The sequence below is a fragment of the Equus przewalskii genome, chromosome 25 (assembly GCF_037783145.1).
Source record: "Equus przewalskii isolate Varuska chromosome 25, EquPr2, whole genome shotgun sequence".
NCBI lineage: Eukaryota > Metazoa > Chordata > Mammalia > Perissodactyla > Equidae > Equus > Equus przewalskii.
In genome coordinates this window covers 41,739,088-41,763,909 of record NC_091855.1, presented here as the reverse complement: position 1 = coordinate 41,763,909, position 24,822 = coordinate 41,739,088, and the positions used below count along the sequence as shown (strand labels likewise).

At 51.5% G+C, this 24,822-nt stretch overlaps 2 protein-coding genes across 5 annotated transcripts in view; one reads left to right on the top strand and one right to left on the bottom strand.

The window, feature by feature from the left end:
* Window positions 1-7,516, bottom strand: part of WDR25 (WD repeat domain 25) — a 137,229-nt gene extending 129,713 nt beyond the window's left edge. Inside the window, exons 1-2 of one of the 3 annotated variants that reach the window (XM_070593574.1) lie at window positions 7,389-7,516; window positions 3,455-4,302 (exon numbers count right to left, since the gene is read on the bottom strand). In XM_070593574.1, coding sequence (XP_070449675.1) covers window positions 3,455-4,261 — 807 coding nt within the window. In that variant the 5' untranslated portion in view covers window positions 4,262-4,302; window positions 7,389-7,516. Of the gene's footprint in view, window positions 1-3,454; window positions 4,303-7,092 lie in introns of all 3 variants that reach the window. The other 2 variants (XM_070593573.1, XM_008536979.2) reach the window with 2 other exon arrangements.
* Window positions 7,475-24,822, top strand: part of WARS1 (tryptophanyl-tRNA synthetase 1) — a 31,655-nt gene continuing 14,307 nt past the window's right edge. Inside the window, exons 1-7 of one of the 2 annotated variants that reach the window (XM_070593576.1) lie at window positions 7,503-7,622; window positions 8,494-8,557; window positions 13,547-13,687; window positions 18,005-18,218; window positions 19,173-19,281; window positions 23,678-23,797; window positions 24,335-24,517. In XM_070593576.1, coding sequence (XP_070449677.1) covers window positions 13,604-13,687; window positions 18,005-18,218; window positions 19,173-19,281; window positions 23,678-23,797; window positions 24,335-24,517 — 710 coding nt within the window. In that variant the 5' untranslated portion in view covers window positions 7,503-7,622; window positions 8,494-8,557; window positions 13,547-13,603. Of the gene's footprint in view, window positions 7,623-8,493; window positions 8,558-13,546; window positions 13,688-18,004; window positions 18,219-19,172; window positions 19,282-23,677; window positions 23,798-24,334; window positions 24,518-24,822 lie in introns of both variants that reach the window. The other variant, XM_070593575.1, reaches the window with a different exon arrangement.

Here is a 24,822-nt window from a genome sequence, read left to right as displayed (position 1 = left end):
CTCATTCCCCACGGCATCCACCACCTGCTCTCCACCCAGGACTGGGCTGCAGCAAGCTGGGACCCCTGCCTGTGCCCACAGCCCTGTGCCCACTCCAGACTCAGGGTCCAAAAATGCCTCCCACGCCCCCTCCATCTCATCCCAGATCACGAGGCCCCCAGCTCTACCACGCCGCCCACCCTCTGACGCCAGGGATGGAAAAGAACCCCACGCTGCCCGGGGCTCCAGCTGCCCTCCAGGCTATGCACAGACCCGAGGGCCCGGCACACCCGAGGGCTCAGCCGGGACTTCGCTCCCCAGCTCCCAGCTCAGCCCCCATCTAGTCCACAGCCCACCCGTCTTCCCATCCCGGCTCCTCCGGCCCCTGCCACATATTCTTCACACAGAAGAGCTGCTCAAAGCCAATTTGCCCAAAACCAATTTACCAAATAACTCCATCCCTGAAAACGGTCAAACACTTCAAAGCAGAGGGACCCTGGCCCACGGTCTGCATCCAGCTGACAACAGCCCTGGTCTGCAAGACACCACAGTAGGAAAGGGTCAGCAGATGCGGACCCAGCAGCCAGGACAGCAGCGACGCTCTGCCCCTGCGGCCACCAACACTGCCACCCCTACAGCATCACCATGAGGGGCAGACAGTGCAGGGGACAGGGCTCCCTGGAGGGGGCCAGGCTGAGCAAGGGGCCGGCGCCCACGTCATCGCCTGCAGCACACACCACCTCCCCGAACGGGCAGTGGGCACAGCAGCTGCGCCCGGCCTGCCCAGGGCACCCCCACAGCCACTGGCCCTGGCCCCGGGGCTCAGCGACCCGCCCCAGCAAATCATTCCTACCGTGGTCCTGCGGCCTCCCAAGCTAGGCCAACTGCACCCTCTTCTGGTCACGCAGTGTCATGGCAGGTTGGCTGCTCCCGGGGTCCCCTCCACCGGAGCCTCCGGCGTCCACAGTGCACACTGCCTGGCACATGCATCTCCACACACACCCACTACACGACTGAACACACATGACTCCACTCAGACGCTCTCTGTTCAAAGACCATCATGGGGACACCTCTGCTTGGGAAACCTAAGCTTCCCAGGAGAAAGGGACCGAGCTGGGTCCGCCGAGTCCCACGCTGACGCCAGGCACAGACAGGTCCCCAGGGGGCTCCAGGCCTACCCTGCAGCACCAGGAGGCCCAGCCCTACAGGCAGGCAGGCAGCGGGCACCCACCAGGTCCCCAGGGGGCTCCGGGCCTGCCCTGCAGAATCAGGAGGCCAGGCCCCACAGACAGGCGGGCAGCGGGCACCCACCCAGTCCCCACGGGGCTCCAGGCCTGCCCCACGGCATCAGGAGGCCCAGCCCCGCAGGCAGGCGGGCAACGGGCACCCACCAGGATGCACCCGCCCCACATCCCTCCACCCATCTCTGCCCAGGCAACGCAGCCTCCTCTTCAAGCCTGTACTGCCAACATTCGCCAGATGGCCCCTCCCTCAGGGCTCCTAGAAAGGGGCTGCCTGTGCCCCTAATGGCATGCTGTGACCACACTACCCTCCACAAAACTCCACATGCCTGGCATTGGACGGGGTGCTTGAGACACATGGTGCCCAGGCACTTGTCCCACCTGAGAAGCCCCAGCCACAGGTCTCACGAGCTTGCTTTATTGAAGAGGAAACAGGCTCAGAGAGGTTAAGTGCTTTGCAGAGGGTCACCAAGCTGTTGGGCACAGACCCAGATCACTCTAACTCCAGCCCACAGCCAGGCCAGCCAGACCCCGCCGGGCTCCACACAGTCCCCACGCACGCCTGTGAGAAACCCCCCAATGGCTCGTGACCAAGGGGCAGGCCCCCACGGCCCTCCGTGGGCACAGACTCTCGGGAAGGAGATCTAAGGAGAGCTGGGAGGCCCCAGGACCATGGGACCAATGTGAGCACGTCACAACGCACACCAGGGATGCCAGAAGGTTCCTGGGCAGACTGCTGAGCCCCCGGCCTCGCAGGAAGAGCCCCGAAGACCACCCTGAGCTCCACACTGAGGACACAGCATGACACTCTCCCCACAGAACTCCACCAGCCTCGCCAGAAAGAACACAGACAAGCCACTTCGGGACTCACGTTGCCGCCTAAAATGACTCCCAGTGATTTAGCCCATTTCTAGAATTCCCTGTACTTGGGCTTCCTTTCTTCATTTCAGAAAATGCCTCCTAGGAAAAAAGCTCAAAACGTAACTTGCAAATACACCGTCCTGGGCAGGCTGGTTCCAGATCTCTGAGGAAAACAGAGGCAGGAAGCCTCTCGAGCACCGGTGGGGTACCTAGCTCTGTGCCGGGGGCTTTGTGAGCGTTTTTCTCCCATGATCACATGACACAGCTATGACGGTGAGCTTTACAGATGACACAGCGGACTCGGAGGGGGAGGGTCAGGCCAGGTGACCAGCGACCCGCAGCAAAGCTGGATTCGAAGCCACGTCCCTCCCAGTCCAAAGCCATTTTCTTTCCAGGAAGCTTCTGTTCAGCTCGTTTTTCTTTGGCACCTACTACGTGTGGTGCTTTCCTAGCTGCCGAGGACGCTGAGGCAGAGGGACACAGAGTGCAGCCCGTGGGGGCTGGAGACAGGGCACAGACAGGTGCGACACACCCGTTACCCTACACACTTGTGGATATGGCGACAGCTCACTGCAAGTCTGCATTACTTCGGTAGCTTTTAAAATAGAACTAACAATGAAAACCAGAGTTTCCGGGTAAGCCAGAAGTCCCCAGCAGGGCATCCACAGGCCTCCCTGGTCTTGGCTCCCCAATTCCCCAGCCTCAGCCCCTCCCCCATCGAGCCCCTCAAGGTCTCCTATGCTTAGAGCCAAGCCCGCCCTTCCACACCCTCCTTCCCAGGTGACCTTCCCTCCCAGGCGGGGCTGCTGTCCCTCCCACTGGGTTCCCAGAGCACTGGTGTGCCCCCAGGGGTCCCACCCTCACAGGCCTGAGCCCGGGGCTGCAGTGTCTCCATCCACACTGTGCTCACCCTGAAGCCAGGGCTGGACCCACCTACCTCTGTGCCCCCTGGACCCAGCCCAGTGCCTGGCACAGAGCTGGCATCGCTCAACACTCAACAGGGGTCACAGAGGATGTCCCCGAGTGCCCGGGGCTCGGGCAGGGCCCGCCTGCCTCTGCCACTGATGGCTCTCGCTCAACGACCTCTCCCGCCCAGGCCTCCAGTGTCTGCATGTCCTCACCGCCCCCACGACGGATAAGCACTGGCATCCTCTGGCGGCATGGGCATGGTGGGGGGTGGGGCAGAATGGATCAACGATCCATGGGGGGGACACCAAGAACCAGCTCCTGAATGCAACCAAGAGAATCACAGAAATTCCCAACAAGAAGGGGTCACCCTGCCACGACAGCCACCTCACGGTTTCGAAGAAGAAAACATCCCAGCAGGTCACTCCTAAGAGCACCTGGAAAGAGCAGGTGCACTCAAGTCTTACCCTGAAGGTTTTATCCATAGAAGCTGAGAGCAGCATGTGGCTCTGAGAAGGTACTGGACACCACTGGACACCGTTGACAGGGCCACGGTGGCCTCTCAGATGGAAGAGCACACTCCTGGGAATCTTGGTTTCTTTATACGGGCTGTCCAAATACGGCTGAATAAACTCGGACACTCTGGAGGCAACGCAGAGCGGGGCCGGGGCTCGCCGGGCACAGGGGCCCCGGGCCTCTGCCTCGTTGCTCTTGCCTGTTTCGGCACCTACTGCTTGCAACTGTCTGAGTCTTTTCGGGGTGTAGGGGATGACGCAGTCCTCACGCCTTCTCCTCTGCAGGGAGCTGCCGTTTGTCCCTGAGGTGTCACATTTGGTTTGGGCACAGAAAGACAGCTCAGGGGAGCCGGCAGTCCCCCAGGAGGGTTTTACCTGTTTAACATGGGCAGCTGCCAGGGGCACGTGGCCGGCCGGAGTGTGGCTGGCCCACAGGGAAGGACGAGGAGGCTCGTTCGTGGGGAAGGTGACTTCGGGCTCCGTCCTGGGCCACTGGAGCCTCCGGCTGGGGCAAGACCCCGGGTCACTTCTCCAGAGCCGAGCCAGCGGGAGACGATGGCCAGCTGGGTCTTCACAAGAACCAGGCTTTGTGGCCAGTGCTCCCGCTTCCGTCACGTCCAGGCCTCCGGGTGCAAAATCCTGCCCTCGGGGTTTGACCACATCGCGAGTGTCCGTCATCTGGCTGGTGGCATTAACACTTCCCGCAGCCTCGGTCTCGGCCTCTGAGTCTGAGTCATCATAAGCCACCAAAGAAGCCATTGAAGATGCAGTTTCTTGCTGTCCTTTGAGGGCAGACTAACCTAAGACCCAACAGAGTCAAGTGTCAGAAAACACGCATGGAAGCATATTTACCCCCACATGTAGTTAAAAGAAAACAGGCCAGCTAGGAAGTCCCAGACTGAAAAGCCCCTAAGAATAAACACATACAAAATGAGGGCTTTTCCACACACCATGCATAATTAGTTAGAAGAGGTAATTTCTTTTTTTTCTTTTTTTTTTTGGCTGAGGAAGATTCACCCTGAGCTAACATCTGTGCCAACCTTCCCCTACTTTGTATGTGGGATGCTGCCACAGCACAGCCGTTAACAAGTGTTGTAGGTCCTTGCCTGGAAATTGAACCCACAAACCCAGGCCGCTGAAGCAGACCATGCTGAACTTAACCACTGTGCCATGGGGCCGGGTCCTAGAAAACGTAATTTTTAAAAATGAAAACTATGGAATATCTGGGAACAAATTTAACAAAAAAATCAGCAAGACCTACATGAAGAAAACTAAAACTTTATCGAAAGACATAAAGAGGACCTGACTAAATGGAGACCCAGTGCCAGGACAGAAAGACTCAGGACTTCGAAGACGCCTTTTGGAAGGCCGATTTGAGGGTGTCTGTTACAAATTAAACACATGGTTTTCACTGTATCAACCACACTGTAGAACGCTATCCTACAAATGCTAGCACATGTTTGCAAAGATAGATGCATAAAGGGAGCGGCAGGAGTGGTCATTAGCAACGGACGAGAAGCATGTCCACTCATCAACACGCCCCAGGGCAGGTCGGAAAGTACGGAGAGGGAAAGACGTGTGGCCCCGGCTGGGAAGAGCACGCCACCCGCACCTTCGTCCTCCTCGAGCCGCCGTCCTTCCCTCCATCCTCTGGGCCCAGCACGCTCTCCCCCCCCCACCCCATCTCGGCCACAGGCCAGTGGGAGAGCCCCACCAAACACCAAGACGCCGAGGTGTCTGAGGCGACAGTCCACCCAATTCTGAGGGTGTGATCCAAATCCGCCAGGTTCCCTCTAAACACACAGACTCACAGGGCACTGAATGTCCCCTTTCTAGAACCATCATCCACGAAAAAGTGTTGCCAACTAGCTTCTGGAAAGAAGTGCTTCAGTGTGGAGGTCAATTCTGTGCTGCTAAGTCAGCCTGCACGCAAGAGGAAATCAAGGCTGCGGGGCACGTCCGGGACAGCAGAGGGCGTGCAGGAGCGGCGCTGACAGCTCGGGCAGCAGACGACTCCTGAGCACGCCCCTTGTGCGCCACCTTAATACACCACCAGGAGCCCCTCCTCCCACGTGTGGGGTGAAGTCAGCGCCAGAAGATTCCCTCTGCCGTTCCAGACAGCCTGTCTACCACCCACCTCTTCCCCTGGACAGGGGGTTTCACGTCCCCTGGAATCAAGCAGCCCACCCCCTCCACGCCTCTCCCCTAAAGGATGGCACATGCCTGAAGGGCGCCACTGCCAACCCCGTTAGGTCGTCCTTCAATACATGTCTGTGGCCTGCCACCTCCAAAAACCCCACTGTCACCTGCAGCCCAGTCCAGGCAGAACCGCCTTCACACCCAAAGCCACTGTCTAAATGAAACTTCTATCACGGGCCAGCCCATCTCAAATGGAGCTACATTATAAAGGACTAATTATGAACTGATGGAACTGTGCACCGCGAACGTGCTGGCATTTCTGTCCTCTGAACGTTTAGCCTGGTCCCGAGGCCCATCCTGATCAGACATCTCACCTGTCTCAACTCCTGTGCCCAGCAACACCCACCCAGCATCCCCATTCCTTCCTGTCAAAGGGAACCCACTAGGCTCCCACCACCAGAGCGCCTTCTTCAGCCAGTAGGATGGATTCCCATCCACCCCGTCATCCACAGCAGTCGACTCACAGGAGAGGCCGATGGCCGGAAGTAAAGACGAGGTCTATAGCAGAAGATCCACGAGTAGCGGCCTTGGGGCCCATTAGTCCCACTTCCCAAGCAGGCAGGGCAGCAAGGACTGAACAAAGGCAGAGGGTGCACAGTAGGGCTCCCCACACTATCTGCTTCATGTACATTTTGTTCACTCATTCAACAAACATTGACGGACCATGGACTACTCGCCAGGCCCCGCCCCAGGCATCAGGAACACGGCGGCCAACGAGCCAGTAAAGGATGCCCTGGGCTCAGCACGCTCACACGCCAGTGGGGAGAGACAGCCCAGAGTCAAGGGAGACAGAGCATGTCAGTGGTGAGAAATCCTAGGGAGAAGAGTAAGAGAGAGAAGGAGAGCAGGGCGGCGGGGGGCTTGGGGCTGCGGTGTCATAGGGGGGCCGAGGACGGCCTAGGACAGAGGCGACACCCGAGCAAGGCTGTGGAGGAGGTGAGGGCGCCAGGTGGTCAGCAGCATCACAGACTGACCAGCAAAACTCATCCAATAGGGCGACAGGGGAGGCAAGGAAGACTCAAGGGGAACAGGCGAAAAAGAAGATCGGGAGCCACCGAAAACAACAGAAACTTCAGGAAAAAGGCGTTTGCTGCCTTTTATGTTTCTCAGACAACAGACTTTTTTCATGGAAAGAGGGGGGTGATTAAACCAAGAGAAGTACCGCTAGAAGGAGCGGTAAGGTCATGGGAGACAGGAGGCTACGGAGGGGGGAGTGGCGCTGACGGCCACTCGCATGTCAGCTCCGCGAGGGCAGGATTGCTGTGTTTTGTTCACTGTTCGATCCCAGGCATCTAGAAATATTTGTGGAACGCAACCTGGCGGGAGGGGGGCACAGAGAAAGTCAAAGAAATAGGCTCTTCTCATCCAATCAACATTTCCTGATTACCTACTCTGTGCCAAGCCTTATGTTCTATCTGGCGTGGACAGAGATTAAACACAAAACACCGATCCTGCGCCGGAGGCCACGGACTGATGGAGGCGACAAACCAGGTACGACCGGAGATGGGTTTCGAAGGGTGAATAGGAGTTAGCCGAGCTGTCAAGACTGAGAGGCAAAGGATGGGCCAGGGCACTGCGCGCTCGGAAGGAACCGGAGATGAAGGACAGGCGAGCCGCGCCGAGAGGCTTGGAGCGCTCCAGCCGCTGCCGGGCCCCAGCCCCCTCCCGCCCCCGGCCCGCCGCTCACCGCACGCACCGGAAGCGCTCGGTTCTCCCGGAGGCCGTCGGGACTGCACTCCTCCGGCGTTCCGCCGCGCCGGGGGTCCGCCAGCCAATCAGCGGCGGTCTCCGCCCCGCCCCCGAGAGAACAGCCAGTGACGGCGCAGCCGGGCCGGAAGTTGTTCTGGCCGGACGGCGTTTCCACGGACGCCGTGGAGGGCCCCGTGGGTGAGCCTGCCTGGTGGATGGGGCGGCTGGGCCGGTAAGTGATGGGGTGGAGGCGGGGAGGGAGGGAGGCCCACCGGGCGGCGCCCGACGACCTGGCCCCTCCGAGGCCACCTGCGCGCCGGCGCCCGCCGTGCGGTCCCCGAGCCCGGGCCGGCGCCACGAGGGGCTCTGCCGCGGCGCCATGGCCCCGTCCTCCGAGCGCCGCCGAGCCTGGGTGGCCTCCCTCCGCTTTCCTTGCCCCACGCGGAGAGGCCCCCCCTTTAACGAGGGTCTGCCGTGTGCCGGGGGGGGTTGCCCGCGGGACCGCACTTAGCCCCCACGGTGAATTTAGGAGGCTTCTCTGTGCCCGTTTCGCAGCCGGGGAAGCCGAGGGGGAAGCAGAGGGGATGCGATGGCCCGAGGTCCCGAAACAAGAAAGTGCCCGAGCTGGGGTTAAGACCCAGGTCTGTCTGACCTCGGAGCTCATCCTCTTTCCCCTGCAGTGCCCCGCCTTGTTGACAGCCGCAGGGACTTTACAGCCCGCCTCCCCCTACACACATGAGGTCTCATGCCGATGCTCAGGGTGGGGAACGAGAAGAGGGCGGGGAGAGCAGATGGGTAGCCTGCCTGCGGTATGCGGCGGCTGATGCAATGACCGGCAACAGCTAGGTTCTCGGGGGAGTTTCGTTGGTCTCCACCCGCTCCCCTCACCGCCCCCCCCCCCCGCAACCCACCCTGATTGAACAGAATCAAAGAAGTTGGTCAAGAGACTCAAGTATTTCTGGGAAATGGGGTGGTTTATAAGAAACTCCTCCGTTGATGTAGCTGAAGGGTGGGGTAAACAGGAAAAAAATAAAGAGACTTTTCTAAAAATGAAACTGAAAGAAAGAGGGGAAAACTATTAAAGCAGGCGTTTGGCTGCACAGGGTCCCACTTCTCTGCTGCCCAGCCGGACTAGTGGCCACCTCTGCAGTGTCTGCCGCAGCCTGGGTATGTATTGCCATCTTTGCCGGACTTAGAGCTTATTAGTATTTTTACCAGCCTTTTACCAAAGTGCTGGAAACCTTAGCTCAGGTGATGAGGGGTTGTCTCTCTTAGGATCAGGGTGTGGTGCATTTTATTTCATCCCGTTGACCCAAAGCTCAGGTGATTCACAGCTTCCGGAGGGAAGGGGGATACCGGGGGAGCAGTTGTCTGCCGAATTCATAGCTGGACTTTCAGCGCTTGCATCTTGGCTGTCAGGCTTTTCACTGCTGAGGCTTCCTTAAATAGTCAACATCCAAACATGTTAGCATTCTCATTGTGACACTCGAAAGTATCTTATGGCTGCCTTCATATAAATTATCTTCTTTGCCTTTCAAGGTAGTGCTCATTTTGTTATTTAGAGGGAAAAATAACCTTTCCTCGCAGTGGTTAAGAAAGAAAAAGTGGACATAAACTGTTCCAAGGTTTGAAGTGTTAGAGAACTCCTTGCTCTAAAGAAATCATTTTCTTATGCTCTGGGAACTTGACAGTCCAAGGCCATTGTCCCCCGCACCCTGAGGCCAGGATTGAGGATGGGATCCCACCTCCTGGTGGTGTTCCAGAAACTCCTGTGTCACCTGCTCCTCCAGAATTGGCTGTGTTGCTGCCGCTCTCCCCTACACTGCAAAACTGACGCGTTCTGCTCTCCCTGTGAGTTGATTTCTGCACGCCCCACGTCATTGTCGTGTGGTTCTGTTAAACGGTTCTGTAAGTCTTCCTTCCATTTCTCATCCCAAAACTGTACCCAGTTTCTTCAAGTGCCTCTTATGCTCCTCCAGAACAAGGGAACCTTTCAAAATGAGCATGATGCAAGTTCTTTAAAAAGAGGGACTGCGAATTCACAGCCTTTTAGCTTTCTCTTTCTCTTTCACTTTTCTCTGTAAAGGTGTGCTGTGATCCTCTGTGGAATATGCAGTTTTGCTCTTGATACTTACTGCCAGTACTTTTTTTAGAGGAGATAATAGATTACTTCACAGATCATAGCTTCATTCCTTTGTTTTAGATTGTAGTATTTGTTAAATAGACAAAGCAGCTTTGCTTAAAAAGATTCAAAGCCCTATTTACAGATTATGCAGTAACATACTGATGTGTGTGCAAGCTATTGATGTCGTTTCAGAGGTTCTGAGCTCTGGGTTAAAAACCTCACAAGTTAAACTTAGTTCTAAAAGTTAGTTAACAAAGAAATAAAGGAGGATGTTAACTAACTGGGAGAAAAAGGAGAAGCAGCATGTGATAAATGGGGTAAGTGGATGAAAGCATGAAGTGAGAGAGATGACAGTTCTCTTCTTGTCTCTGACCACTCCTGGAGAACTCACTCAAGAGGTTGCATCATACACACACAGATTTATAGTGTGGGACGTTCCCACACAGTGAGTGTGCCTTGTGTGAGCAGAGAGCAGGGAGACCCTGTCTGCTGTTCCCTCAGTCAGATTTGGTTCCCGTGTGCCTCTTCTTAAATGGGGTTCTGATATTTAAAGATAAGTGTTTTTCCCTACAACCTGGACCCAAAATGCAGATCCAGTTCATCTGGCTGATCCTCTGCAGGTACCTGCTCCATTGCAGGGGGAGATTGGCTGTCCAGGGCTCACCCACTCATTCGACCTGGCACTTTCCCTAGGAATTTGTAAGGGTGATTTTAATCTGTGCTTGATTTTGGTCCTACTCACAGACTTCAGAAACTTGCTGATGCCGCCTGTTGCCTTCTGTAGAGGACACCATGTTTTTGGAAGGATGGGGAAACCAAAGGGAATTCCAAAAAGAGTGACCAGGATGGTAGGCAGATGTTAGCAATGTGTGAAAAAACCAGACTGGGGATGTGAGACCTGGAGAAGATGCCATGAGCTCAACCAGGCTCTTCCCAAATCTCAGAAGGCTCAGCACATGTCAGGACGTTAATCAAGAGGACAATATTTTGATCCTTAATGCTTTCTATCGAAAGATTAGAGATCGAAAGGGGGAAATGACAAATAAAAATGGCAAGCAATAGGATATATTGGAGAATATGAGGAAGCCATTTGGTATAAACCTAATTCGGCCTGACCTTGTCTTTCCGAAAGGGCCTGACCGTGGCTGTTGAGCATGCATTGTATATCTGCTTTAGACATTCCCTATGGCAAGAACAAAGGCCCTTGAGATAAAGGTGCAACTTCGCTCCCGCTCCCAACATTGGCATTTCTTTAAGGATTAAGCATCTTTCCTTAGGCTAGAAACTGATTGCTGCGCTCACCTGTGACTGCCCAGCTCCAGACAATAGACTTGCCTCCTGCTACGCCCGCTGAGATAGCAGACCCACTACCTGCTGTGTCCATCAAGCGCTTTGCGACAGGCAATCTTGTGACTATTGTGGGAGGGACATTTCAATCATATGTGAAATAACCTGTTTGGGGGTATATAACTACTCTGTGCACCCCACTTCTTCGGTGCCCTTTCTTCCTTTGGGAAGAAAGGCCCCAGGCCATGGTCCTCAGATTTCAGCTCAGAATAAACTCACCCAAATTTTCATTTATAGATTGGTTATGGATTATTTTCATCGACAACAAGAGGCTGCTAAAGTCCAGGGCAGAATCTACCTTAAACTGGAATGAGCATTTGCAAGGATAGTGAAGAGGATATAAACCTTAGGGGGAAGATTGAACCTAGGAGATTTATTCATTCAGTAAATGTTCGTTGATTAGCTTCTGTGGACCAGGTTCTAGAAGCACATGAAAGAATAAAACCCGGTGCTTGCTTTTGCTGTCTAATGGAGAAGACAGAAATAACTAAATGCAGCGTGAGCGCCCTGGTAAAGTTACTCACGGGATGCTCTGGATGCTCGGGGCTCGCCCAGGGCAGGGCAACCATTTGACCCCAGAGGGGAGGGTTCGGGAAAGGCTGTGAAGAGGAGCTGAGGTTTGAAATTACTAAGACAGCCGGCAGGGTGCAGGCAGAGGAGGATGTAAGGCGTTCGGGGTCGGGGGAGGGGGCAGCAACTGGAATTCTGAGACAGCCCATGGTCAAGGGGGGCTTTGGAAGCAGATCCTGTTTAGCTCCCCTGGTGGGGGGACCTCAGAGGGCCGCTGTTACCTCCCTGAGCGGGCAGCCTGTCGTCCGCTAGTGCAGGGCGTGTGCTTTGAAGCTGGGAGACTCTGGGTCGTGTGTAAAGTATCTGGGCACGGTGTTTGGTCGTCTGTGGCTAGAAGTAGTTCTCATTGCTTGGATTGTTATTTGATGTGGAACTGTGTGTGTCCTCTCAGCCTAGGCAGAAGGTTCTTCCGCATTCCTTCTCTTCTCCCTAAACTGAGCTTTCTTATCTGGGGCAGTTATCTCAGCCAGCTTCCCTTTCCAGGAATTGAGGTGGTTCTCAGCAAGGTGGGGGGAGAGCTGGCTGCTCTCACATCCTGCTTTTAGCATCATGGTTTCAGTGGCTTATGTAAAAATTGGTTTGTTTAAATTTACATACTTTCTAAACAAATATCTAACAAATAGATAAATAAAAATAAATTACCCCTCAAATTTCTGTTTGGTTCATAGAGTTACTAGGAAAAAATCTTAAATGACTAAAAATACGAAATAGTCTTTTATGAATCCTCTCCTGTGGGGCTGATGCTGTGCCAGACTCTGGACCCACCTGCGTTGTTGCCTGTGATCCGGGCTCCAGGCCTGCACGGTAGTTCTGGTGGCTGTTCCCATTTTACGGTTGAAGCAGAGGCTCGTTCCAGTTAAGTGACTGTCTGTGATGTTTGAGAGTGGGCTCCAGGGTCAGGCTGCTTGAGTTCGCATCCCGTCTCTACCCCTCACTTGCTGTGTTATCCGGGGCAAGATTTTTAACTGCTCTGTGCCTCAGTTTACTCATCTATGAAACAGAGATAAATCTGTCTCATAGGATTGCTGTAAAGCTTAAGGGCGTTGATGGGTATAAGGTGCCTGGAACATCACCAGGTAGAGAAGTGCTGGCCGTCAGTGGCTCTGGCACGGCCTTGTGGTTGTCGTCATCCTCTCCCTCACTGTGGAACAGCAAGTGGTGGGTGGAGCCGGAGCTCAGGAGCCCTAGCAAGCAGTACTTGTCCTGGATCCTTATCTTGCTTACACTTTACAAGATGTTCCCATGCGTTCTTTCTCATTTCTTCTCCTAACAGCCCTTGCGGTAGGTGAAGAAGTTCCTGGTGGCACCACTTTATAGATGAGGAAGCTGCCCCCAGAAAGGGGAAATGACTGAACCAAGAGGGGGCTGCTGTGGCCAGTCTCTGCCCCAAGGCAGCAGCAGGTGGCCTGCCTTGTGTCCCACCTTCTTTAAGGTTAATGGTAAATATGACTGATAGAAGGCGCGGGTACACCTCCTTCAAAGGTTGCAGCCCAGTGAGGCAGCATGTGGAACGGGCAGGCTATCTATGGTTCTGAACCCAGAGCCAATAAGGCCTGCCCTCCACCCCAGACCTGCCTTTGTTTGAGAACAGAGCAGCTGGCCTGCAGAGGAGGTCATTTGTTCAGCAGTGTGTTAGTTATGGCTGCAAAGGCCTGAGAATTCGTCCCCAGTGCACTTAAGATAAAGAGTAAACAGCAATTTACCAAATGATTTCAGCCGTGGTGACCTTAGGTTTATTAAAGCACTTTGGTATTTTCACCCTGAGCAAACCTGAATCCTTCTTGTGTCCTGGCACTGGGTGCAGCCCAGGGACACGTCAGCTGACACCATGAGCACTGGGTCTTGCCTAGGAGGGCTCCTCCTCCGCAGTCCTCAGGTCCAAAATCACAGCAATTCCCGTCGTCCTCACCGTTAGCATGTGCTCTTCCTCTGTTCCCCTTTTTTGTTACCGGGAATTTCCGCTTGTGTTTCTATTTGTATAATTTTACCCATGACCTGTATTAGAACTTACCTCCAACCTTTTTGAAAAGAAGGCCTAGATACAGGGAAGGAGGAATGGCCATGATGGTTTGTTACTCTCTCTCTCCCTTCCTTCCCTCTTTCCTCCCCTGCAGTTTCGTCGCTGAGCGAAACTTCCAGCCCCCTAGCCAGCCGTGAACCTCGTCCTAGGAATGGCCTCTGCGATGGAACTGACCAGTGAAATAGTTGCTCAAGAAGAGCTGGTAAAGGCCCTCAGAGCCAGAAAGGTGTCCAAGGTATGTGATTTTTCCAGGCTCTCCACGCCCCTCTGGCCTCGCCTGTAGGGTCACGTTCCCTGGGATCAGGCTGTTCCCAGGACCTGTCCCCTCGATCACTGAGGTATTTTGGCTGTAATGTTACATTTATTTTCTCTATCAGCCTTATTGATGCGTGTGGTCTACAGGAAAGCCACGGTGAATTACGGCTGTCATCTACCCCGCCCTGCCTACATCCTGCTCTCAGAAACAAATATTTCCAGGTCTTTTAGCTGATCCTTTTGATTGGTGCCCCCCATATCTCTAAAACTCATGCTGATTTTGTTGCTGCTTGTTGACTTTTAAGTTTGGGGCTTTCACTGTGGAAGATGAGGAATTCGCCCTCCCGTAAACACGTCCCATCCCCCCATCTCCCGATTGACGCGCAGTCCTCGCGCAGTCAGTGTTAGCCTTGACCCGTTGAGTATAGTACAAGTGCTTGTCCCTCCTGCCCAATGGTCGTTTTCTCCGGAGTTGACATTTGTCCTAATGTCTTGTTGCTTGGCTTTTCTATGACCTGGTGATAATGGATCTCCCAGCCTTCCCCCAGTTGGGTGAGTCTCCTCTCAAGGCCCTCGTGTCCACCCGTCTCTCACATTCCTCTTCTTGAAGGGTCTCTCCCAGGCCCCTCTGCCTGCTCCACTCTGGACAGTGACTCGCCTCCCGCACTGCCCCTCCTGGGCCCTTCTCTCTCTCCACGCAGGGCTCCCCTGCCCCTCTCTCTTGGGTGCTGTTTCCTGATCCTGGGTCTCACCCTGCCTTGGTTTACTCTGTTTTGGCAAAACAAATCCTCTGGTGGTTTCTGAAAAAATTAGCGCTAAGGAAATAACTTGGGGGATCTTTGCACTATCTGAAAGTATCTTTATTTTACCTAATATCTGATTGATAACTGGGCCCGGTAGAGAATTCCAGGGCAGAAGTGATTTTCCCACCCAATTCTGAAGCCATCGCTCCGTCACACCCAGCTGCCAGGGCTGCTGTGGAGAAGCCGGGTGCTGTTCCTTTGTTTTTTCTCTCTGGAAGTTTGAAGGGTCTTCTCTTTGCTCCAGTGTTCTGAAATTTCTGGGGATGGGTGCTCAGTGCTCCTTTGAAACTAGAAATTCATGACCTTTGATTCTCAGAAGTTACATTATTTGTTTGATTTCTTCTCTTCTGTTTTCTGTTTCTTTATGGATTTTTTTTTTACTCGGAGACTGGTCCTCTGGTGTTCTTATTTTTTGGCGTCTTTTTCTTAGCTGTTTTTCTTTCTGTTCTTCTTTCAGGTACATCTCCTCAACTTCTCACCCTCCCTTTGCTTGTCACTGGTCCTCCTCACTTTTAATTTCCCAGAGCGTGTTTGTGCTCCGAATGTCCCTTCTCTAGTGCTGCCCTGGTCCTAGCTTGTAGCCATGGTGGCCTTTCATCTCTCAGATCCTGGTGATGGTGTTCCTGATGGCCCCCTCATAAACTGCGTTTCCTCCAGGTTAACCTTTTCCTCTGCCTGTCGTGTTAGAGGCGGTCCTTAAGTGCTTGGTGATACTTGCTGTCCGCTCATGTTTCAGAAGGGAGCGCAGGCAGCTGCATGGACGCCCTGCACACGTGGGGCCGCGCGTTGATGTAGCTTTCCTTCCCTGAGAGCTACCAGACTGTTCCCTTTTGTTGGGTCCTCAGATTGCCTCTTTGAGGTTGGCAGAGTCCCCAGAGAGGGCTCCTCCGGTCTGCTATCTGGAGGGAACAGGTCTGGCTGCCAGCATGCAGCTGTGTGGGACGCAGGAGCTGGGCGTGTGGCCCTCACTGAAGCTCGCTGTTCTCAGGCGCTGTCCCTGCCCCCGCTGTGCAGAAGCCCCCAGTCTAGACACTTTGAGCGCTTCCTCTCTAGACACTAAACCGCTGGGTGGGGGACAGGGTGGCCCTCCGTCAGCTGTGGGGGGAGGCTCGGGTGGAGATGTCAGTCACTGCTTCTTAAACAGACTTTCGACCAGGGCTCCTGTTTTCATAACCCACTTTCACCCTCACTTCCCTAAGCGCCTGGGGCCACTCGTCCCCCAGCCTCCTGGGAATTCCACAGCAGCAAAGGTCCAGTCGCTGCCCAGCATTTCCACGGTGTCTTAGCATTTGTTCTTCTCACGTGCTCGGTCAGGTCCAGCCAGCCACCAGCTTTCCACCTTCTACAGTCTTGTTGCCATCGTCCTCTTCCTCTTTCCTTTGTCCCGTGGAATTCTGCCTCTTTTAAAGAGCTCTTTGCTGCTGTAGGTGTCAGAAGTGTGATCCCTTCTGTCTGCATCTTTAGCTGGCATGTAAGCACTTCTTTCATCCTGGGATGCCTCCACTCTTGGGTCACCCAGCTTCTGTCTGCCTTCACTTCCAACCCCTGTTGTCTTCTTTTCAAAAATCTCTTCCTCAGTTCTCACCAGACAGTGTCAGCCATCTCACACTCACCCCAGTAGTTTACTTTGACCCTTTGGAGCCCAAGTAAACCATTACATTTTAAAAGAAATAAATAATACTGAAAGAAAGTGATGTCAGAAAAGGAGTTGAGGGGCCGGCCCCGTGGCCGAATGGTTAAGTTCGCACACTCCGCTGCAGGCAGCCCAGTGTTTCGTCGGTTCCAATCCTGGACGCGGACATGGCGCCGCTCATTGAGCCACGCTGAGGCGGCGTCCCACATGCCACAACTTGAAGATACAACTATGTACCGGGGGGCTTTGGGGAGAAAAAGGAAAAAAAAAAAATCTTAAAAAAAAAAAAAGAAAAGAAAAGGAGTTGACTATTCAGGCAAAGAGGTTTACACACCACGTGGGGCCCAATGGATGAGGCTAAGTTAGTTGTTTAAAAAAAAAAGAAGATCTAAAATACATAAAGGACTCAATGTTAATCATTTATTCTATAAACCCATGTTGGGAACTTGACAGTGATGTTTTTGTCCATTTAACGTTAAATTTGAATAACATTTAATAAGTGTTTTTGGTTAGTAATTGGTAGTGACTCCAGCAACGTGCGTTATTTTAGCAAACAAGCAATACTTAACACACTTTAGAATAACTCTTCCAAGCCAGTGGTGAAAGGGCTATAGACTGCAGTGTGCTTCAGAGCAAGACCATTCCTCCCGTAGGTAATTTGATAGCTCATGCTTGCCCCACGTTTGTTTTCTTGCAAGCACTGAGCCAGGCACTGCGGAGAAGAGGGGAGTAAAACGTGCTTCCCCATCCACCCGCGGTGAGCGTCCCATCTCTACAACTCGAACTCATTTAAATGGCGATCTCCAGATAGTTTCAGAGTTTGAAACAAGTCAGCGTCTGCACAATCGCCCTGCAAGAGCAGCCCTCTGTGGCCCAGGTGCGGTGCCTGATGGAGCCCTTCTCTCTCAGTGAGGTCCGTGTCGCAGTCACTCCACTGGGAGCCCGCTTTATGGCCCCTTCTCTATAAACTCTGAGTGGAATGTTTGGGTTTGCCTTGGCGAGCACGTGAGCTGTGTCTGGGCTTTGTTTGCGATCTCATCCAGCGAGGCCAGTTAGGGAGCTGAGCTCTGACCTGCTCCGCTCGGCCTGCTCGTGGACCGCCCGGCTTCCCGCAGCGGCGACGGGCTCCTGGGAGAAAAGGGCTCTGACAGATTTCCAGCGCACCCAAGGATGCGTTTTACATTTGTTCTTCTTCTGCTGATTTTAAAAGACTAAATATGCAAACACTTCGGATAGCTTGATAAGAATCCCAAATGCAGCCGTACCACTTTGCCAGTGAATCCCTCCTCAATGTATGACCTGAAAGCCTGTATTTTTCCCTTGCCTTTATCTGTTCTCATGGTGTCTGTTTGAGTTGCTGTTACTATCATTGGTGGCATTGTTTAAGTTTCCATAAATATTCATCTCAGACTGTGTGGGATCTGAAAACAAGTTCCAATGCACAACTCACTATACTCAGTTAAGGGAGCTTGTTCCACATGTTCTCTGGCATCATTGGTACTTGAGAAATCTGTAGTGTATTAACTCTGTTCTCAACAGCAGTGTACATTGCGTCACTACATTTATCCCATAGTGTCTGTGGTCATAATCCATGGCACTAGAACAACAGATGAAAATAAAATACCTTTGGGCCCACAACTTGCTGTTTGTCCATGGGCAAGCTCCTTCACCTCTCTGAGTCTCAAATTCTTCAACTGGAAAACAACAGTGACAGTGATCCTTGCCTTGGTGTTCTTTGGAGACTAAAGGACTAGTGTGTGAAAGCCTTTATCACAGTGCCTGCCCTATAGTGGCAGTGACCTTGAGCAGGTGGTAGCTATTGTTAATAGTTTTACCCCTCATCCTCGTTTCCTTCGTTCAGGAGGAAATTGATTCTGCAACGCAGAAGTTGTCGTTGTTGAAAACAAGTTACAAAGCTGCCACAGGGGAGGATTACAAGGCCGACTGCTCTCCAGAGAACCCAGCACCTGGGGATGAGAGGGGCCTGGATGCCACCGAGGCTGGAGAGGACTTTGTGGACCCGTGGATGGTGCAGACAAGCAGTGCAAAAGGCGTTGACTACGACAAGCTCATTGGTGCGTCCTGGGAAGAGCCTGACTGCTAGGGGTGATCTGTTGATGTTTTGTTTTCTGAATTAATCATCAATCCAGTCAAGCTTCAGTGTCAGGGAAAAAATAGATCCCAAAAGCTTTTGGTGGTGCACTGTATTCCCAAAGGATTATTTTTTAACTAAAATAATAATAGAAAACTGACTTGAAACTATTGGTCAGCAGTAGACAGTAGAAGGTTTTTCCTTTTTCTGAGCCCCTGAGAACACGAGAAAGGTCTCTTGAAATGGGCATCTTTGCACTCATTTGAATTCTTTCACTTAGTGGTGAGAGTTATTCATTGAGACTTAAGTTTCTCCTCCAGTGACGTTGTTTATGGGGCTAAGAAGCTAAAGTCAGCTTAAGAAGGGTGACTTCTCACGGATGGCAGGTCGTCATTGCCAAGCCCTTCCTTGCAGGGCTTCCTGCTCAGGAAGGTCCCTCTAGCTCACTGATAGTCGAAAGAGAAGAGACAGAACTCAGCTGTTTTTATGTGAGTCAAAGCTATTTTGCATGATTTAAGTACAGACTATCTGAGTAAAATTCACTTGAAGACAGATGTTAATTTGGTTCAACAGTTAAAACATATTAAAATTATAATTGTCAGTGTACGTAAATTATACCTTAATAAGCAACTGTGTGTGTCTGCCAGAAGTTACTATCTAGACTGCATTCTGGGTGTGTTTTCCATCAAACTCCAGTCCCAGACAATACAGCATCTTATGCTGTAATTGGTTTCCTGTTTTGCTAGTGTGATCTCAGCTGTCATTGTTAATATGAAAGATTTGACTTGTGTTGGGGGAAAGGTCCAGGAGCCGAAGGCCTCAAGAGGTTTGGGTTCGTTAAGATTGCATGGATCGCTAATTTTTCCCCTTCATTTCAGTAATATCCAATCATCATATCTCCCGCTGCCTAAGATAGATTCTTCCAATTTTTTTCCAGTTCGGTTCGGAAGCAGTAAAATTGACCAAGAGCTGATAAACCGCATCGAGAGAGCCATTGGCCAGAAGCCGCACCGCTTCCTGCGCAGAGGCATCTTCTTCTCCCACAGGTCAGGCCTTCGCCACGGACCTCTCGCCCTTCTTGTTTAGCTCGAGGAAGGACTGGGAGGCTCTTCCCTCAGGCTGCCTGGGACTGTGGGGAGAGTGATAGCCAGTTTGCGGGAAACTGGGGTCCGCCTTCTCTCCTGCCAAAACTGTCTGCGGGCTCATGCCCGTCCCTGCCCCTCTGGCCCTTAGTTTATTCGCTGTGGACTGCCCACCTCAGAGATCGAGGTCAGGTACACAGCAGGTGAGATTCATGCCAGGTGATGTGCTATAAATCATAAAATGTCATAGAAACAAAAGGGATTAGTATGTCCAAGTTCAGTGTTTCCCACGTGATAAGCAGAAGGCTTCCTGAAATTATGTGCCCTCTTCCTCCTATTATACTAGCCGACTCACGGGTCATATCAAAAGGAAACTAATGGAGTTTACATGGAAGAGAGCATCCCTACCTTAGACTATAAACTCCAGGCAGATAACATCAGGAAATGGGCAGGTTCCAAAAGCTTCCTGTCTCCCACCCACGGGTCACCTCAGGTTTCAAGACTATGCTCATGGAATTTAGAGTCCGGGGTGGGGTTGTTGTGTTCTGCTCGCACTTCACGGTCACAGAAGAACGCACACAGGGCCGGACTCGGCAGTCTGCCTGAGCACTTCCAATGCCCCGTGCAGACAACTCCAAACCCCAGTCAGCCCTCTTTCTGGGCAGAATATAGTCAAAGCTTTTTCCTTAATTGAGATTGAATTCACCTTTTTAAAGTATACAATTCAGTGGGTTTTAGTATATTCACAAGGTTATGCAGCATCACCACTATCTAATTCCAGAACACTTTCATTACGCCCAAAAGAAGCCCCCTGCCCATTAGCAGTCACTCCTCATTCTTCCCTTTCCCACCACCGCTGGCAACCGCCAGTCTACTTTCTGTGTCTATGGATTCACCTGTTCTGCACATTCCAGGTAAATAGAATCATACAACATGTGGCCTTTTGTGTCTGGCTTCTTTCACTTAGCATAATGTTCCTCCATGTTGTACATGTGTCGGTACTTTGTTCCTTTTTATACCTGAATAATATTCCATTGAATGGATAGACCCCACATTTTCTTTATCCATTCATCAATTGATGGACATTTAGGTTATTTTCACTTTCTGGTTATCAGTAATGCTGCTCCGAACATGAGTGTACAGGTTTTTGTGTGGCTGTGTTTTTTCAGTTCTCCTGGGTGTATACATGGGAGTGGAACTGCTGGGTCATAAGGTGGCTGTTATTGAACTTTTTGAGCAACTGCCACACTCTTTTCCATAGTGACTGTATCATTTTGCATTCTCACCAACAATGTATACTAATAAGGGTTCCAGTTTCTCCACGTCCTCACCAACACTTGTTATTTTCCGTGTTGTGTTTGTTGTTGAAGCCATCCTAGTAAGTATGAAGCAGTGTCTCACTGTGGTTTGATTGTCTCTCCCTAATGACTAAGGATGTCGAGCATCTTTTCACGGGCATAGTGGCTATTGTTGTATATTCTTTGGAGAAGTGTCTATTCTGATCCTTTGCCCACTTTCTTTTTTGTGTTTTGGGTTTTTTTGCTGAGGAAGATTCACCCTGAGCTAACGTCCATGCCAGTCTTCCTCTATTTTGTCTGTCGGTTGCTGCCACAGCATGGCTGACAGGTGACGTAGGTCCATGCCTGGGACCTGAACCCACGAATCCCAGCCACCAAAACAGAGCGTGTGAACTTAACCACGAGGCCACAGGGCTGGCCCTGCCCGCTTTTTAATTGGATTATTTATCTTTTTATTATTGAATTGTACTAGTTGTTTCTATCTTCTGGATACTAGTCTCTTATCAAATATATGATTTGCAGATATTTGCTCTCGTTATGTAGATTGTCTTTTCACTTTATTGACAGTGTCCTCTGAAGCACGGAAGTTTTTAATTTTGATGAAAGCTAGTTTATTTTTTTCTGTGGTTACTTGTGCTTTTGGTATCATATCTAAGAAACGATTTCGTAATCCAAGGTCGTGAAGATTTATGCCTGTGTTTTCTTCTCAGAGTGTTTAGTTTTTCCTCTTACTTTTAGGTCTCTGATCCATTTTGAGTTAATTTGTGTGTGTGTGAGGTAGGGTCCAGCTTCATTCTTTTGCTTGTGGATGTCCTGTTGTCCCCGCACTGTTCGTTGAGGACTGTTCTTTCCCTCTTGGATTTTCTTGCCCCCTCGTTGAAAATCATTGACCACATTTGAAAGGGTTTATTAAATACACAACAGAGTCTTGATCACGGCAGCTTTATAGTAAGTTTTGACATTGGACAGTGTTGAGTTCTCCAGCTTTCTTCTTTTCGAGATTATTTTGGTTATTCTAGGTCATTTCCATTTCCAAGTGAATTTTAGGATCAGCTTGCTAATTTCTGTGGAAAAGGCAGCAGGGGTTTTGATGAGGATTGCACTGAACCTGTAGATCAATTCGGGGAGTGTCGCCATCTTAAAATAGTAACTCTTGCGATCCACGCACACGCGCGTCCTCCTGCTCCTTTAGGCCTGTGGTCTCTTTCAGGAGTGTTTCACAGTTTCAGTGTACAAGTCTTGCGCTTCTTTAGATTTATTCCTAAGGTTTTATTCTTTTTGCTGCTGTTGTAAATAGCATTTTCTTAATTTCATTTTTTAGGTTGTTCATTGCTCCTTCTGAAGGAAAAGCACATTCTTGCGTATCTCCCCCATCTCAGTGCCCTGCCCCAGCTCCACTGCACCTTTCACAGGATGTGTGGGGTTTTCACACATCAAGCGGCTTACGGTTAATCGTTCTACTGCCCTTGTGGCTTGTTTACTTCACTATTGTCATCCTGTAGGCTCTTGGCTTAGGGAGGCATAGGACTTGAAGCTTTTGGCATTCTCACATTTAAGAATGCCTCTTGGTCTAATTTTATCTTCTGTAAAATAGGGGATTAGATGAGATCTCCCACCCACTGTCGAGCTGCAAGTGCTGGACCGTGACTGGGCCCCCGCCCCAGCTGGGTGCTTCCCTGCTGGAAACAGAATGGGACCTCAGTCAGTTCCCTGCCCCCCTTTCTCAGGAACGCCTCGCCCCAGGATGGCACACGGTTCCCAGAGACTCCCCACAAGGCATCCAGAGCAGCTCGTGTCACAGCTGCATTTTCTTCTCTTCTATAAGCCCATGAAAGTTTGATTTGGTTAATTGTGAGAACTGAAGAAGGACTTGTTCCTTCCGTAATTAAGTTTTTTATTCTTTCCTTATCTCAAAAGCAGTGTGTGATCATTCCATGGGGGAAAAATCAAAGCTAAGCACGAAAAAACAGAACACCCCTAATCCTATCAGCCCAGAGAGGAGCACTGTCAGCCCCTGGCGTGGGGCATGAGGAGAAGTCACTTTTAGACTACTCTTATGTGGATTCTCCTTCCCAGACCTCTGGGGAAGGTGGCTCACTCTCTTTTATTTTGGGACACTTTGCCCAGAAACAAAGAGCATTCACACCTAGGGGGGCAGTGTTCACACCTAGAGGGGTGGGCAGATGTGGTGTGGAAACAGCCTGCCAGGTGATTCTGATGCACAAGCAGGAAGGGGGACTGTGCACTGTCTGTGGACCCCGGTCCTGGAGGAGGGCAGGTAATTCCAGAATGACTCCCAGTTGAAGACACCTGGTCCCAGCCTGGCTCAGGGAGCCCAACTCAGATCTCCAGCTGGGGACCTCTCAACTCCCTGGGGATGTTCTGTATTCCCCTCCCTAAGTTAGGACTGTATGGAACCCTGCGACTTCCCCAGCCCGGGCTCCAGAGTCTCAGGGCTGGGTGATTCTAAACAAAGATTGTGTAGTGTTGGCCTGCTGTCACTCCCAGGAAAGCAGGTGTAAAGCAAATGGTGTATCGACGTGGATGTTGGAAGAATTCCCAAAGAGTTCCAGTGGCTGCCCAACCATATATGTCTTGTAAAAATTTTATTCCAGGGGCCGGCCCCGTGGTGCAGCAGTTAAGTTTGGCGCTCCGCTTCAGCGGCCCGGGGTTCATTGGTTCAGATCCTGGGCTGCATCTACACACCACTTGGCACGCCATGCTGTGGCAGGCGTCCCACATATAAAGTAGAGGAAGATGGGCGGCACGAATGTTAGCTCAGGGCCAGTCTTCCTCAGCAAAAAGAGGAGGATTGGCAGCAGATGTTAGCTCAGGGTTAATCTTCGTCATAAAAGCCCCTTTATTCCAAACCTGCATGTAAAACTATCAGAGGAGAAAGCATTTCAGTAGAAGTTTCTTGCTGTTTTGATAGCATAGCACCAAGGGTGACAAACTAGTTCTTCTCCATGTTGTTTCGTCTCTTCGTCATTCCCAAATGAGCATTAGCACCTGGATTTTTTTCTCTAAAGTCACACTGTTTCCTTTTCTCCTTTTTCCTTTAGAGATATGAATCAAGTTCTTGATGCCTACGAAAACAAAAAGCCGTTTTATCTGTACACGGGCAGGGGCCCCTCTTCTGAAGCAATGCATCTAGGCCACCTCATCCCCTTTATTTTTACCAAGTAAGTATTGCATCATATGACTTTCCCCACCTTTTAGTGAATCGGGAATGTTAGTTGTAAACCGTGTCTAGAACTGACCAGATAGTACTAGTTCGTGTTTGCTGAGCAACCAAGGTCCTAGGGAATTGGCACCTTTGTGGCTTCCGTTCACTCTGTTCCTGGCGTCGCTTTAGGGGGACGCGGCGTGATGGAGAGAGCACAGACCTGTTTCCTCCTCTCCCTGTCTCTGTGACCATAGAAGAGTTCCTTCTCTGGGCCTTGGTTCCTGCATCTGCAGGAGGGAAATAATAATACCTGCCTCATAAAGTATTGTATGGCTTCAGAATCAAGGGTGTGAAGCAGCGGGCACGGAGCCCATGTGCAGGGCCCTCTGCGTTAGTAAACAGAAATAGCCCTCCTCGCTGTCAGCAAGATCCTGCGATTTTGTGGACAAGGAGTTTTGACACACCTTGTTACAGGAACTGTGTTTTCAGATGCAAAATGGCACTTTTCTGCAGGGGAAATGAGGTGTCAGCCTTCTTCCTCTGTGTCTGTTAGGTGGCTGCAGGATGTGTTCAACGTGCCCTTGGTCATCCAGATGACGGATGATGAGAAGTACCTGTGGAAGGACTTGACCCTGGACCAGGCCTACGGCTATGCCGTGGAGAACGCCAAGGACATCATCGCCTGCGGCTTTGACATCAAGAAGACTTTCATCTTCTCTGACCTTGAGTACATGGGGTAAGAAGAAAACGTTTGGTGCCTTTTAGATAATTGGATGCAGGTAGCAAGTCTTCATGACCATAGACAAATCTGAAACATCTGGAATGATCTTGAGGCCTCGTAAATGTTTTTCTCCCTTTCTTAAACATTATGATCTGGTTTACTGGATTCATTCACCAGTTAAGATGTCCATGCTCAGCCTGTGACAGAGAAATACTTTGACACTTCAGTGTCTCTCCTGGCTGTCAGTCTCGCCAAGTTAGGTCTCGTTCTCTTTCCCAGTGGACCTTTTTCCTCAGAGAAAAGACTCCCTGGTTGCACAG